At 41.2% G+C, this 17,631-nt stretch overlaps 1 protein-coding gene across 1 annotated transcript in view; it reads left to right on the top strand.

Annotated features, from left to right (window-relative positions):
- The window catches only part of LOC111862349, a 426,180-nt gene that overhangs the window by 388,934 nt on the left and 19,615 nt on the right, over nt 1–17,631 (top strand). The window contains exon 8 of the mRNA XM_023847658.2: nt 13,424–13,580. Coding sequence (XP_023703426.1) covers nt 13,424–13,533 — 110 coding nt within the window. The 3' untranslated portion in view covers nt 13,534–13,580. The remainder of the gene's footprint in view (nt 1–13,423; nt 13,581–17,631) is intronic.

Here is a 17,631-nt window from a genome sequence, read left to right as displayed (position 1 = left end):
GATTTCTTATACTTTTCTTCTACCCTGAAGATGGGGGCGATACGTTCCTCCGAAACGTCGGTTAACACCACATATACACGGTGCCAAATCCCAGAAGACTGCTTTCTTCATAGTCACCGCCGTGAAAGCCTCAAATCTTAAATATTACATTCGTCTCAGACCCACAATATCAAAATTAATCAGGTGATTTTGGAAATAAAAGCATTTGGATAGTTATATACAAAGCGGCCTCCGTAGTCTAGAGGTAACGTTCCCACCTCATGACTCGTAGTACGCGGGTTCAAATACCCGGCGGAAGTCGTCGAATTTTTAAGGGCGGAAACATTCAGGGAGCAAATCCTCCGGGAGGGACTTTAAGCCGTGGGCCCGTGTCGTAGCTTTACGGCACGTAAAAGAACCTCATATCTCCAAAGGAGGTCACTGAGCCAAATTTACGGACGTTTCTCGCCTAACAGCAGTCTCTAATACCTCTGGTAGATGGGGGAAGCATTATAGATACCTCTCCGCTACTAGAGCCGGTCTCGCTGGCTGGGCGGGACTGATGGTGAGCACCAGTACCGGTAGGATATAGAGACTGGTAGAAATCGTAGAGGGAAGCACAATGAACCAATACAGGTCTAAGTGCATGGGGAAACCCACCCTCTCCAATAACTAACTAACTAGTTATATACAACCTCCCCATTACGTATTCAGTTTATGCAGATTTTAAAGAAGAAAGCATGAAGAAAGAATCACATAAAATATATCTCGCCCCAAAATATTACATTTATCTCACGATGACTGTTTCAATTAGTTCTATTTACCTTATATTTTTATTCAGTTGAGGATCCAGAAACGCTTTGTGAGCGCTCCTGAAAGCTATGACTGAACATACAAACCCGTGAGCGAATCCATTTTAAAGCCTACTTGCATGACTTCCTTCTCATGCATGAATTTTACACGTGATTTACAAAGCGAAATGAACTCGGAACATTAAACTGAGCTCCTGAAGTGGTGCTATGGGCACCGAATTTATTTTAGTATCCCTCACCATTTACTGCGCTGCTTCTTGCTCATGAGCAGTTAACTTCAAGTGCTTCAGAGGCATGTCTCTTTAACTTCGTGATATGAGTTATCTATTGATTTTTGGTAATTTAGTGAAGCTAAACTTCCAGCCGGTCACGATAGCCGAGCGATCTAAGACATGCACTGTCTTCGCACACTCGGAAGCTGGGATCGTGGGTTCGAATTACACTCAAGAGTGTGGATGTTTAGGGTTGGTGTGTGTTCGCGTGTTTTCTGTGTTTATTTAAATGTAGAGGCCTTGCGACAGGCTGATCACCCGCCCAAGGAGTCTAGCGAATGTCTAAGATCTAGTAAACCGAAGTGAAACGGAGAGTTTCATGGAGGTAGGCCAAGCCACAAATTTGGGGCTGTAGCTCCAAAAGAAAAAAAAATACAATTTCCAAGATTGCAAATCCAGAATAAGCTGTCAAGATAATCACAAAGGAGGATGTGGTAATCTATTTCGAGTTAACCAGGAGACTGAGTAAAATACAGAATCGTAGCAATCGGTAACTGAGATCAGATTCGAGTAGGATATAACATAAAAACACGTCTATGAAGTTACAGCTACACTGAAGTGTCGGGCGTAGATTGTCAGGAGGAAAGGCTCCATTTGCGGCTGAGTTGTCTTCTTATTGTGTAGTATTGGTGTATCAGAAGTTTCAAGCAGTTATAACAAAGTTCATATTAGGCCTAAAATTAAACAATCTCAATCAAATTCCGATCTTCACAAATACGTTTATTTAATGAAGTTGTCAGTAGCTCAGACAAGTTGGTGCCCTATCGTAAGATGATAAATGAACAATAAATTGAAAGGCCGTGACCGAATTTTAAACGTATCACTGCCTCTGCTTAAAGAGATTGAGGAGAACTATGACAAAACTCAGAAAGTTTAATCAGTGTTCCACTCGAGATTCGAGCTGGGCACATCCAGTCGGAAGCATTAGTACTTCAATTATCTTGCTCGGTACAAACACAGGTCACTGACATCCGTTTCATCTTGTTCTGTGTTCTGAGGATTACATATGAAAATAAGGAGTAAGGAAAAAGTGTCCAGTCTTCTCATATGCTAACGAAAATAATCTTCTGTTATTCGTGAATGTAAATAATATGCTCGTAGTTTGAATTGCCATGTATTGTAGTATATGCAACTCCCAACGGCGTTCCTTGAATTTACTATGGCTGTTTTTTTCCCCCTTGGCACTACAGCCCCAGTGGGCTTAGGCCTACCTCCATGAAACTCTCCGTTTCGCTTCGGTTTACAAAAGTTTAGACATTCGATAGAACTCCTTGGGCGGGTGATCAGCTCGTCGCAAGGCCTCTACTTATACACAAACACAGAAAAACGCATACCCACAAACTAAACATCCATGCCCTGAGTGGGATTCGAACCCACGATCCGGGTTTCCAAGCGAGCGAAGACAGTACATGCCTTAAACCGCTCGGCTATCGTGACTGGCAGTGTGGCTGTTTGGGCTTCTATATTCATCATCTTTCACAAAAAGAATAAAAAACTAATTAAGACTAAGAAATTTCGTACTTAATTAGCAAAATAAAATTCAAAATCTAATTTAAACAAAATATTATGTGTAACGTTTTCCGGTATACATGGAAAACCCCCTTTCTTTCCTTATGTAAGGTAGGCTTTGTAATTGGACAATGGGATTCAAAATCAGGAAAGGCTGACTAGCACTATGGGAAGGCATCCCGTCTTGAATTATATCGTACTTTGTAAAAATAAGTAAGTGAATGTATCCCTGTAAAAGGCCGTGAGGGCCAATAGGTTTGTGAGATGTTGAGGTTCCCACATTTTCTAGACAATCGGCTCACAAATGGCGGTGAGGTTGTCAGCCTTACGTCCCGGCCACCCTTTACCCCCAAGAATATTCCAAGATTTCTGGTACTCATTTTTGTTAGAGGCTGAGTCGACCCCAGGGCCATAGTGCGGCTGGAAATATTAGGGCAATTGAAAAAATTCAGTGACCTCATTCGGACTTGAACCCGCGACCTTCTGGATTGTAACATGGTGCCTCAACCAACTATGCTACCGCGTGCATCGTACTTTGTATGATAGCTCGTTATGTAATGAAAAAGATCGTTATGACATGTAAAATAGGCTTCATAGATGGTCAGTGTGAATAAAATCAAATGGACCAATAATGTTTCACATATATCTCTCATACGGAATGTCACCAAAATCTGATCATTGGTTTGGTGTATATATGAATAGTACATGTTGCAGTAGATTCTGCAAATTAGTCGATATAGCTAAATGCCAGAATGTTGAACTAAAGTTATATGCAGGTCTCTCGGCTATTTTCACAGAAATTTGAGCAACAGGTAATGATATAGTGAAATGCCTGTAGTTCATTTCTGATCTTCTATAAATTCTGTTACGTTACGAATTAATAATCATATGGCCGAAAGTCGTTATTGCCCCACACGTTTATGTGAGAATATTTATCATGAAATTTTAAAATATCCTGTCCGCCTGTTTATGTGCTGATGCTAGGTCACAGAAAAACAGACAGAAATGACCTCCGAATAAGGCGTTAATTTTCATTTTGTACAGAATGCCTAATTATTATTACGTATATATCAGCAATTTGCCAGGATTTTGCCTTCGTATTCTCTAGCTGAAATTCAGTTGCATTTAAATGAGTTCATTGAGTTTGCTTGCCAATTATACTTTGCTCAGTCGTTTAAAATACCTAATATTATGCACACAATACCTTACAGCCTTTTAATATTAATATGTTGGCTACTATATATTGTAGCTCCCTAATTAGAATTAATCTTCTCTACAGAAAACCGTTTGCGTCACTTCTATTGCAACAGACCATTGGTATTAATTAGGGTGACACCACATACAATAGGGTCAAGCAATGGAGTGACTATAGACGGGGTTTGGATTGATAATTGGATTTATGGAACACTTAGAGATCGTATCTACAAGTAACTCCAGCGCTATTACTACTTCACACTCTCCGAAATTCACTACAGCACGCATTGTGTCTTCTCATTTTGCTGTCTTCACCGCTTGCCTGGTAACGACTTCCAACGACGTAGCTGTCTCAGTTTCCGTGTTCACGGCTTCATATTCTTGCTGGCTGTCGCCTATCTCACAACTAGACTCGATTTTTCTAGGCAGCGACTTTGAGAAATAGGGGCTCCTACGCCTCCACCAAGGAGGAATGTCTGCAACGACCTCCGACAGCTCTGTCTCCCAGCTGCTAACTTTCGATTCATTACTCACGATTGACTGCCTTCAAGTCAAAGTCAGGTGTTTCGATTCTCCAGATATAGCCTCCGCACGGACTCAATAGAAAACACTGTTCGTCTGTTGATGTGGATGACATGGTATCACGTGTTCCAATGTAGCGGTAATGTCCGCCTGGCGCCAGGCCGCCTGGCAACACCGCTTTCAGTAGCTCTCCTACTTTCGCTTGACGTCACTGCGGACACAGACATGACGTGCTCCTCTGTTGCATGTAAGCGCGGCCGTGGTCACGTGATCAGGTGTCCGTGGGAATGTGTTTATAGGGCTATTGCCTCGCAGTGGTTGTTTCTGTTGATTAAACTAATCCGGCTTTCAGCAGGAATGCCACAATATAAAGTCAAAGTCACAGTCAAAATGCGACTGACGGTCGGTTAGTCAGTCAGTCAGTCAATCAATCAGTCAGTCAGTCAGTCAGTCAGTCTTGGTGTCGAGCCCTATGCCACAATATATGGTTGTTGTTGCACCATGTAACTATCGGCACGGACATCATGTAGAACACTGCTTCCCACAGTTACTCCATTGTTGCGTGTTACACAGCCGTTCCCTAGCAACGGCTGTCTCTACTGGCTTCACAGTTTTTGCTATCAGCAGACATGCCACAATATTTTGAACCTCTCTACGTGACTTTGCATAATGCACATTGGGTATCTTAAAACACATACCTAAAGTAGTATAATATACGAGGGGGTACCCAAAAGAAACAGATCTTTGTTTTTTAAACTTATTTATTCAAATTTTAAGCACAAACCTTCAATCCCCTTCAAAGTACTCTCCACTTATACTAATACACTTGTCTAGTCTTTTATTCCATTTACCCAAACCTTTGTCTAAATTCATCTTTTGAGATGCTTGACAGCGCATCCGTCGTTTTTTCCTTTCATGTCTCTTTTCCTCCAAGGAAACAAAACAAAAGTCGCACGGGGCAAGGTCGGGTGAGTATAGAGGGTGAGGAACAGGGGATATACCATTTTTGGTCAAGAATTGTCGTCCAGACAGGGCTGTGTGAGCAGGGGCATTGTCATGATGGAAAAACCAGTCACCCGACTGCCACAAATCTGCCCGCTGAGCTCCAAGTCACTCCCGACAGCTCCACAATTTCTTCAATGGTCCGTCATCGATCTTTCTTGATGATTTCACGAATTTTTTCAACATTTTTATGTGTTCGGGTCGTGGAAGGACGACCAGAACGAGGTTTGTCATCAATTGACATTTCACCATTTTTGAAACGGGAAAACCACTCAAACACTTCAGTTTTCCTCATAGCATCGTCCTTGTACGCCGTTTTTAACATTTCAAGAGTTTCTGTTCCACTTTTCCCGAGCAAAAAGCAGAATTTCACCGCCGCACGCTGTTCACGAAAATCAGCCATTGCAAAAACGATGATCACACAAAACACTTGTCACTATAAACTCTACCGAAACTAGTCCTTACCTTCTGAAGCAACGGTAGTCAGCTTATCGACTCAGGAATGTTAGCTCATAGCTCATAGCGGCAAAACGCGGTACTACAAAAGCTCTGCCCACAAAAAAATTAGTTCGGTTTCTTTTGGGTACCCCATCGTATACGTGTACTCGTATATACCTGACGTGTACGTTGTGCGTTCAAGTTCTAAGGTCTCCGATTCTTTTCTCACACAATAGTCATACAAAAAATTTGAAACCTCTGTCACTTTTCAACGTAATCTCCATGCAGCCGTAAACATTTTTCACAACATCGACGCCATGATTCCATGGCCGCTGCGAACGCTTCTGTAGGAGTCTGTTTTGACCACTGGAAAATTGCTGATGCAATAGCGGATTGAAAAACGGCATCCATGTCTCATCCATTGTCACAGTTGATGAAAAGAAAGTCCTATTCATGCCTTCATCACGTGTCAACATCGCCTGGCAAATTGCCATGCGTGCAGCTATGTGGTCATCCGCCAAATTCGTGACACCCACCTGGAGGACACTTTCCGCATTCGCAGGTCCTCGTGCAGGATTTTGTGCACAGATCCCACGGAAATGCCAACTTTGGAGGCGATGTTTTCCAGACTCAATCGGCGATCCTCCAAAACAACTTTCTCAACTCGCTCGAGCATTTTGTCAGACCGGCTGGTGCGAGGCCGAGATTGTTTTTGTTCGTTGTCACATGACGTTCGGCCTTCTTTGAACTGTAGCGCCCACGAACGCACATTTTTCACATTCATGACACCATCACCACACGTCTCACTCAACTGGCAATGAATTTCAATGGGTGTCGCACCACGCAAGTGGAGAAAACGAATGATTACTCGCTGTTCTTGTAACGAAAACGTCGCCATTTTAAGTATCAAAAACACTCCTCACTCTCGCCGCTACCACTAGAGTTCTGTGTGCCGTAGAGTGCTGCCATCTCTGTCACGCATTCACAAAGAGTGCATACGTATTTTAAACTAAACCGCATGTGTCTATCTGCTCCCAGTCCTTAGAAAAAAATCGGAAACCTTAGAACTTGAACGCCCCTAAACTGTATTACAGTACACTTTCCAGTGGTAGTTCAGCAGAACTCAAATGCGTCTGTACTGATGACAGTACAGAGGAATGAAACTGCATCTCTAGGCCACTCATGATAGTTCATTAGAAATGAAATGAGTGCTTAGACAGGGCACACACTCATGATAGTTTAGTCAAACTGAATTGCGTGTTAAGCAGAACTGAAATGATTCTCTATTCAAGGCCCGTATTGATGACAGTACAGAAGAACAGAAAAATGTCTCTAGGTAGGACACGCACTCATGGTAGTTTAGTCAAACCGAAATGCATCTCTCGGCAAGGCTGGCACTGGTTAGAGTACAACAGAACTAAAACACGCTTCATTTATTTTAATTGAATTGAATTGAATTTATTTACATTCTATAAATCCTAAGTAGGTTAGTACCTTTGGATACAGAACAAGTCAAAAGGTTACATACATAAGTACAGGCAATTTTAGCTTAAAAATTAATATAACTTAATTTTACATCATTCTCTATTTACATTGAAGTATTCATCTAAAGAGTAGAAGGAATGAGCATGTAGATAATTCTTTAACTCTGATTTAAACTTTTTAGTATCATTGCCCAAGTTTTTAATACTTTGTGGCAGATTGTTGAACACTTTTATGCCAGTAAAGTAGACTCCTTTTTGATATACTGATAAAGTTGATGAGGGTAGGTGGAAGTTATATTTTTGTCTAGTATTCATGTTATAGACATCAGAATTTAATTTGAATTTATCTTTGCTGTAAACAACAAATAAGAGAAGCGATAATATGTATTGCGATTGAAGAGGTAGAATTTTTAATTTCTTAAATAATTCTCTATATGAATCTCTACTTCTACATCCTGTAATGATTCTAATTATATTCTTTTGTATTTTAAAAATTATTACACTATGTGAAGAGTTCCCCCAAAATATTAATCCATAGTTCATAATAGAATGAAAGTAGGCATGGTAAACCATCTTCAATGTTTCCTGTGACATAAAAGGCTTAATTGATCTCATCGCATAGCAAGCTGCATTTAATTTAGGTATAATTTGTTCAATATGTATTTTCCAAGACAGTGTACTGTCTACATGTATTCCAAGGAATTTTGTATCAAGTACTTTACAGATTAATTTGTTGGCATAACTGATGTCCAGATCAATTTGGTGGTTGTTTTTAGTTGTGAATGATATGTAATGGGTTTTATCAAAATTTAATGAGAGTAAATTGGCTTCCAACCATCTGTTTAAGGCTTCAAATACAATATTTATGTCATTTTTAAAGTTTTCAAATTTAGAGTTCTTAAATATTATACTAGTGTCATCTGCATATAGAATTGGTTTAGATTTATTGTTGATGGTTTTAGATAGATCATTTATGTAGAGAAGAAAAGTAAGGGACCTAAAATTGACCCTTGTGGAACACCGTGCTTTATAATTCCCCAGTTTGAAAATGCATTATGACTGGAGTTTTTATTATTTATTTCAATTCTTTGATACCTAAGAGATTTTAAGATTTGATTTTAAGAGAAAGGGCCATGTTGTTGTAGAGTTCTGATGGAATAATTAAGCTCATTGAATTGCATTTATTCAACAAGCACCCCAGAAATATTTCCTTTAAAGTTATATTTTATTGAACTTCCTCCATTTTAAAAGTTTTGAGGTTTTCACGGCGATGACAATGAAGAAAGTCGTCTTCTGGGTTTAGGCACCGTGTATTCTTCGTTTTGGCCGACGTTTCGGAGGAACGTAGCGCCTCCATCTTCAGAGCAGTTGAATAGCTGCGGAGAGCAGTAGCTGTGGTGATAGGATGTGGAAGGTGCTGCTTATATACGAAGTAGGCAGGGGGGGTGGTTAGGGAGAACGGACCAATGGGAGCAGTGGAGAGCGATTAAGGCCATATATGGTGTGTGACTAAGGGCGAGGGGGAACGGTCAGTGAGTACAGGAAACTTGAGGTCAATAGCACTAGGAAGTGCTGTAGACAAGAAGAACCGGTAGGTTGGGGACAGGCTATTGACGTCAATGACATGACGAAGAACTGGTGTGGCTAGTTGGATTCTCTTGAGGGAAGAGATGCTACCATGTCTGTCGAGATTGTTGAGAGCGATAAAAGCCATATGATGTAGTGTGCTAAGAAAGGGGGGGAAACGGCCAGTGAATCCAGGAAACTTGAGGTCAATAGCACTAGGAAGTGCGGCAGACAAGAAGAACCAGTGGTTGGGGACAGGCTACTGACGTCAATGACATCACGAAGAACTGGGGTGACTTGTAGGATTTCTCTTGATGGAGGAGATGAGTGGCTTCCATGACTTGTTGAGACTGAACCCTGTTTCCTTGTTCATGTTGTTAGGATGGAGCTCGATCTCAACGGCCTCCAGGATTATGCGATCTACTGAAGACGCCGTTCAGATCGTTAATTGATTTATTTAACAGCTACAAGTCGTAACTACAAATAGGTATAACACTGTTACGGCTTTAGAAAATTTACAAACCCCCCACAATAATCTCTTCAGTAGTCTTCACGTATTTACAACGCGGGAGTCGTCCAAGTGTCACTGAATTACACACTCCCAATAGCTCTACTACAGCACACACAAAGTCTTGAAGGCACACAATACTCGCAAGTCTTCACTGGCTGACTTCCAAGTATCGCACACTGTCACATAAAATCCTCTAACCACGCGTTCGGATCTTCTTTCCGCGACTCCTGCTATATTTCAGCTGCACTCGGCGACTTCACGATCCACACTGTGTCACTCCTGATCACACACTTTCCCACATACTGCTCAGCCGGCTTTTTATACCATTCCCGTTGCCTCGTGTTACCAGCGATGTCCCGTGTTACGTCACAGTGGGAAATGCTGTTACGTCACCGCAGGAGAGGGGGCGGAGTGTTAACTGGCCTGTTACCGTAGCAGCGGCAACGCTCCAATGCTGTTACGTCACCACTGGCGGGGAAGGGGGTGTCCTGCAGAGCGCAAATACGTCACACTATTAAATTAGGATGTTGGGGTACAGGCTAGATTCAATCAAATTGCTGAGTATAGAATCTGATGGAGATATCATTTGAATGTAGCAATATGTAGCAGTATATCCTCTGGATCCGTAAAAGGCTGGCAATTTCTTGACACCCCGAACGACAGTCAGCTTCTATAGAAAGGCTCTAATTTATATACTTGAACATACTTTTTCATTTCCTGCAGGAGAATAATTTTCATGTACGTGTATATTACTTTTAGGTAAAATTTCTGTTATTCGGCTTCAGATCAAGGGATCATGAACTATACTGCAATGACACAAATTCACATGTGAGCAATAGTTAAATTCAAACTCATTACGTTTCAGTGTCTTTTTTATGTCAGATGCCTCGGGCTTTAATTAGGAACCTGTCAATTTACTCAACTTCACAAATTGCCTCGTTCATTACGGTTTCAATAAATGGTACAGTGATATCTGTCGCCCTGGCCTCTGTGTAACGCGTATAACGTTGGCCTTTGCAAGTGAACCACAGAACAGACTGTCATGAAACAGGCAACAAGTCTCGAAAACTTGCTCTCCATTCATTTACACTATTTTTAATGAGTCTGTCAACAAACCTCAGCGGGTTGGAAGCTGAATAATCTTTTCGTGTTGAAGTAGATTGATTCTTAAGTTATTTAACGATGCCGTTACAAACACAGAACTTATAAACATTAGGAGTTGAAACACAATAGTGATCGAAGGACTGAAAAAACTAATATTAGCCATAAAGATACCAAGATTTGAAATGGATATCTCCAGAGCAGAAGGCCACAATCTTACCGCTATACTAATCTGTTCGGTGCCATGACGAACGCATACGACTCATCATACTGGACTGCAATTATGGAAAGCATATCAGGAAAATCAGTGACCACAAGAGCTCTTAATGAACATTTCATTTCCCATGTCGATTGATACTCAGTTTTACGTTACATTCACATATTACGATCACAATTTCTGCATGCAAAGCTACTCACAGTTCATGATTATCTTACCATACAAATATTACAGATGCTCCCTGGTTATTCTAGTCTCTACTTATGCAAATTCGACCTTGAGAAAATTGTTCCATATGGCATGCAATAAAATTCTCCAGTTGTGGAAAACTTTGCGTTACTTGCAGAAACACAAAGTAGTCCGGTGCGTGGATGAATATCGTAAAGCGATATTCAGTTCCGTATATATTGTGACATGTTGCGCAACGGGGGACCCCTAACTCCCCAGCGGCACGTGGCGGTAACGTAGCGCCTCGTAATAGGCGAGTCATCAGCCCGCCACTCTCCCCGCGGTGACGTGTCGAGCGGAGCCGAAGTGAGCCGAGCGGAGCCGAAGTTAGCCGAGTCCCCGCAACCTGGTAGCTACGCAACGCGAGTCAACAGCGGTGACGTCACCAAGGGATATCGCGGTTGCTAGGCAGCAGTCAACAACTCCGGACAGCGTTGCTAGCAACACGGCATCAGACGACAATGGTCCGTAACGAGGCTACATAAGAAGAAGCGAAGGCTATTCACAGTTAGTCCTCGAGCTACCTCCGAGTTAGTTCCGAGAAAGCCTACGAGTCAGTGTGTTATAAACGAGTTCTCAGTTCGCAAGTTACGAGCTACAGACGCGTGTGCGAGAATCAGTGATAGTCCGTGATAACCAGTTATATTTGGAGTGTGTAATTCAGGGAGAATTGTACAGCTCCCGCGTTCTTAATACGTGAAGACTCTTGAAGATAGTGTTAAGAGATTTTGTTGTAGGGTTTGTAAAGTGTGGAAACCCGTAACATTGTTATAATTAATTGTAGCCGTGATTTGTAGGTTGTTAAATAAACCAATTAACGATCTCTACGGCGTATTCAGTAACGAAACACGTTACAATATTTTCCACAGGCGGTAGGACCCCTTGGACGAGTGATCAGCTCGTCGCAAGGTCACTGCCTAAACACAAGACAACACAAACACAGAATAAATGCATACACACACCAAAAATCCATGCCCTGAGTTGTATTCGATAGCACGATGCTAGCCTCAGAGCGAGAGAAGACTGCCTGTATATCCGCATGTAACTGTTTCTGATGCAGGATATCTGCCTGTACAGGTATATCTGTAACTATGCTTCTAATGGAGGTGAGCTGCCGGTATATCCACCTCTAATTACACTCGTATCTCCAACCCTATGTTTCTGATATGAGTGAATTTCCTGCATATCCTCGGCAAATCTGTTTTTCTGATGGATGCCAGGTGCCTGTATACACGGTGCGTCCAGGATCCGTTAGGACTATTTTTTTTCTTTCTTCCTTTTTTAATTTTGCCCTGCAATGCCATCTGTTGGCGAGTTGTGGCGTTAAGATTCTTGAAGTTTCAGCTGTGGTTGTCTATAATTTCAAAATGCAAGCATCGCTGCATTATGTGTTATGACCTTGAAAGTAACAGTACTGTTCTGACGGTCGTCAGAAAATGACGGTTGAACAGAGAGCCAACAACATTTTTTTTAAGTTAGGCAAAACAGCCGGAGAAGCGTACGAAATGATAAAAAGTGTGTACGGTAGTGATTGTTTGATTCGCTCGAACATTTTTCGATTGTATGCTATATTTCATGATGGCAGGGAGTACATTGAAGACGCTCCACGTGCATCAAAGCGGAGAACGAGTAGCATTGAAGAAAATGTGAAAATAGTGACCGAAATCCTTGCATCAGACAAATGTGTTTCTGCAAGTCTCATCGAGGAGCTTTTGGGAATACCAAAAAGTACTGTGCATCAAATTTTGACCAGGATTTGCGCAAACGAAAGGTCTGTGCGCGGTTTGTACAGCACGCGCTGTCAGGCGATAAAAACATACCAGAGTGGAACACTGCAGAGATATGTTAAGGTCGGCCCAAAGTGATACAAAATTTACAAAATCGATTGTTACTGGTGATGAGACATGGTGTTTCAATATGAGCCTCTCACAAAGCGGCAGAGTGCAGCGTGGTAGAGCCCAAAGAAGCCGAAACCAAAGAGAGTGCACATGCAAAAGAGTCGAGTAAAGACACTGCTAACCGTTTTCTTCGATCCCAAAGGAATCATTCATAAGGAATTTCTGCCAGAAGGTCAAACAGTGAATTCTGATTATTATCTCGAGTCCTCAATCGTTTGTGGGCGACAATTCTTCGAATTCGACCTGAATATCGAGAGCAAGGTTCCTGTCGCTCCTCCATGACAATGCCCCACCCCACAAATCGAAGATTTTTTGGTCAGAAAAGGGGTCACAGCCCTTGATCATCCTACACATTCGCCAGATTTGGCTCCAGCAGATTTCAGATTGTTTCCAAAAGTTAAGTTGGCGATGAAATGAGACCGTCACGGCACCATCCAGGACATCAAAAGGGAATCTACAGCAGTTTTAAATATGATTCCACATAAGGAGTACAGTGACTGTTTTCGAAAACTTTCCAATCGATTCCAGCTATGTATTGATTCAGAAGGAGACTATTTTGAATAAAGGAGTGAAATTTTGAAAATAATTCACTTCTTGTATTGCTAATGAACACAGTCCTAACAGAACCTAGACGCACTGTGTATGTGGCTTAATTACACCCATTTCTTCATTTTTGTGTCTCTGGTACAGGTGAGCTGCCAGCCGCGGTTCACCACGGAAATGCGGCCTGTGAGCAGCCCCGCCCCGCGTGGGGTTGGGTAACTCTGTTCCTGGTACTTCACATCGCTGTCTGCAGGTGACACTACAGCCGTGTGTAGCGACCGCCACTTCACTTGCAATTCAAGCGGTGAGTATGGTTACTAAACTGACTTGTAACGACCTGAATTCTCTGGGACAGATTTATGGCCACACACCACTCTCAAAATTTTTATCTCCACAACATGGCGTTCTTCATTAACAGATTTTATTAATATTATGAAAATTACCGTATAGTCGAGATTTGCAACAGCGACCTCTGTTCATGGGTAATTACTTCAGTATTAGTAGTAGTACTAGTAGGTACTACATATTATACAGGTTTTTCTACAATAGAACATTCACAGTAAACAGAGGTCTCATGTGGTAACAACGCCAAATTCTCCAGTTCTTCGGTGTTGGACAATTTCTGAATATGCTGAGTATAAATTCAAAAATTTAAATAGCAATCCAAATTTAGCTGTGACTCTTACCAGTTAAATTATGTCATAAATTCTGTGGAGAACTAAAATGCTACGAGTACAATGTACAATTGAAATTTTCAATATTTGACGGAAAACAAGCCGGAGAAAAACAGCAAAAGCGAGTCATTTCATATTTTAAATCGCTTTTCTGTGCCAACGATTCGGTTACGCTGAACCTTCATATTCCAGTGCGCTGTTGCCAATTTCACATACGTAATTTGAAACGTCAGATATGTTCCCATGCATGTTTGCTGCAGAATCATTCGGAAACCAGTCACGATTAATCGTACACAGTAATAACCATATCAGCGCTTTTATGTGGACCTGAATGTTGGACGCTAACGAAGGAAGGAATGAGAAGACTGGAGAAAGGAAGCGGAAAAGAGATACAAAATGAGGGCTGATGAAGGTAATGAAGAGGTTATGGAGGAGTCAGGGATAACAGATGTCAGTAAAATAACGCAATACTAACAATATAAATGAAGGTTTCTATCTTCTGGGACACAATACCATGCAGTCTGTTGAAAGTTAACTGATATTTCGAAGTAACATTTTGCCTCTATCCTCAGGCTTGATCAGTAAGCCAAGCATGAACCAACTGCCTGTTCTGCGTTTGTTTCTTTGTAGGTTTACTCTTCAACCCGAAAATTGGGGTGACATATTCCTCCATAACGTCGGTTGACATTCACTAGGCTACACGGCGTTACATTCCAGAAGATAGAAGAACTCTTAATAAAAATCACCTTCCAAGTACACTAAAGAGAGAGCCTACACAGCACAATTTAATGTGCCTGCATTTCATTTAATTATTCTACTTAATGTAAGGATATTGAGGAATTCGTATTATTATTATTNCTCACCTTTTGAAGTTCTCTCCGGTGTACCTCAGGGATCTGTCTTGGGACCCCTTCTCTTCAATGTGTTTATTAATGACATGTGTGATGCAGTTGCCCACTCTGTGTGTCTGCTTTTTGCTGATGACGTCAAAATTTACCGAACCATCATTTCTCCTCAGGACTGCTATCTACTTAAGTCTGACATTAACTCTATACAAGGCTGGAGCATTGCTAACTGTATGAAACTCAACGCAGTAAAACTAAAGTTATATCTTTCTCCAGGAAAACCAACGCACTGATCTACGGTTATAAACTTTGTCAATCGTCAATAGCCCGGACCGATTCTGTAAAAGACCTGGGAGTGTTTATTGACGCTAAGCTATATTTCCATGACCAGGTCAATTACATATTCTCTCACTGTGCTAAACTGTTGGGTCTAGTTCGTAACAATACTTTCAATATCTCATCTCTAGACTGTATGCTCAGATTGTACACTGCGTTAGTTAGATCTAAGCTTGAATATGCGTCCGTAGTCTGGAATTCGATTACGTCAACTGATGCCAATAGCTGGAACGCATCCAGCAGAGGTTTGCGGCCCTCTGTTTTAATCGTTTCTTTCCTCAAGTTCATTACAGTTATTCTCTTGCTCTGGAGGAGTTAAAATTGCATACTTTACGTACTACGAGATATCGCCTTGTGCTCTCTTTCTTATTCACGTTTATTTTGGCTCGAAATTCTGCCCTTCTGTGCTGGAAATTGTTGGTCCCCGAGTTCCTGCTCGGTATATCAGAGACTTTGCATTGTTCAATGTTTGCTCCTCATGTAAAAATTGTCCCTCTGCTGGATGTGCAGCAGCTGCTAATATTGTCTGCAGGGATGTTGACGTATTTGGAGCCAGGAAAGTTCTCCCCAAACGATTTTTAAATATAGTATAATTGTTAGGATTATTATTTTTTGCATGTGCAATAAAACAATAAACTGAGTTATTATTATCCTCTGAAAATCTATACTTTTCATTTCTTAATTAATATTTATATGTTTCATTTCTCACTTCTCAATAACACTTAGATTTATGTTAATGAAATTATTATTATTGCTATTATTGTCATTTGTTTGTTTGTTTAATTTCCTACATTATTGTGTTTTCCCCAGTGCTTGCCTGTAATTTGTCTTTGACTTTATAATGTGTTTGTCTATAATATAATTACTTTTATCTACACTGTGCTCTGTCTGCAATTGGCCTTGCGGCTGTTGATTCGGCACATAAATAATAAAGAATTGAATTGGATTATTATTATTGTTATTATTATTATTATTATTATTGACTGCCTCTGTGGTCTAGTAGTCAGAGTTCCTGGATACAGATCCAGAGGTCCCGGGTTTGATTCCCGGCACTACCAGATATTCTGAGAAGTAGTGGGTCTGGAACGGGGTCCACTCAGCCTCGTGACGATAACTGAGGAGATGTTTCAAGGAAATAGTGGCTCCGGTCTAGAAAACCGAGATTAACGGCCGTGGGGAACCGTTGCGCTGACCACGCGACACCTTCTATCCGCTAGAGTTGGCACTAACTTCGCGGACAAGCGGCGGTCGCTTGGTCGGTATAGTTCGTTTGCGGAATAAAGGCCATGGCATATCTTTATTGTTATCATTATCTACTGTCGACATTTAGGCCACTAGAGCTTGTTGTGAATCTTACTGACGATCCGAAGCATTGGTTCTTATTGCTTAGCTGTCCAGTCTGTGTCATCTGTTACGGGAACGAGAGCGGTGGTCGTCAGTTAGTGACGTAGACCATTACGTCATCATTAGAAATTTACTGGATCCATATGCATACGGGGGTGAGACCTTTCTTCCATAAGGTTGCCTACACAAAATACCTGAACGCACCCTGGATCGTAGAATAAAGGGACATTATTAATTAAGCTTCATTCTTCCCTAATATTGTATTATTTGTTTCCTCCCCGGCTCTCTGTTATCTTTTTAGGACATTTTCCTAATATCCTCTATAATGTTAGCCGTCTAATTGTTTATTTGGGAAATTAAACCGAACTTCTATAAGTATCCTTAAAATGCCGTGCCCGTTCAAATACTGAGCACTGGGAAACTACCAAAAAGCAGTCATGTATTAGGTTCTACCGATTTATTGAATGATCGATTAGGTGCCAGATTTACTGATATTCTAATTTATTTATTCATTGATTGATGGATTGATTTGTCGATATTTGGATTCGTTACTGATAATTTATAGCTGCAGAAGTTGTATGATTAGCAGATGAGAAATTGAAAGGAGAAAGTTGTGACTCTTTGAACATACCGTTCTGTGATTCGAATGGAGAGCTTGAGGAATATCTCGAAAACGTACGTCAGGATAGTCTGTAACCCGGTCGAGATCCGAAGCGACCCTCTCCCAGACACAAGTCTAGGCTATCACTCACTGACCTCTTATTATGATCGTATAAAGTAACAATAAAATTATACGCAGTTACTGAATTATTTGTCAGTTTAGAAACCAAATTTTATATTATCAGTATCTGTTATGGTAGGATCACAAGGGCGCTTCATGTTGGGCCTATACAGAGATAAAGTAACGTTTTATGGTTATGGGATTTAATAAATTGAGGACTGGTGCCAATGCTGTGGCATTTTGGGCCTCATCCCCCCCCCAATAGAGCTATTAAGAGAAAAATTATTTATTGAATATTTTTCTGTGTTGTTATTTCTCCCCTCTTCACCCTCACAGCAATCTTACATGTTAGCCGTTTCGCGGTTCCTCCCCACCGCTGCGTCAGCTCCAGAAATATACGTGTTGTGTGAGCAATCTATGAGTCAGTAGTTTCAT

Source organism: Cryptotermes secundus, unplaced genomic scaffold (genome assembly GCF_002891405.2).
Source record: "Cryptotermes secundus unplaced genomic scaffold, Csec_1.0 scaffold487, whole genome shotgun sequence".
In the NCBI taxonomy this organism is placed as follows: domain Eukaryota; kingdom Metazoa; phylum Arthropoda; class Insecta; order Blattodea; family Kalotermitidae; genus Cryptotermes; species Cryptotermes secundus.
Note: the sequence above shows the minus strand (reverse complement) of the source record. Positions and strands in the feature narration are given on the sequence as shown.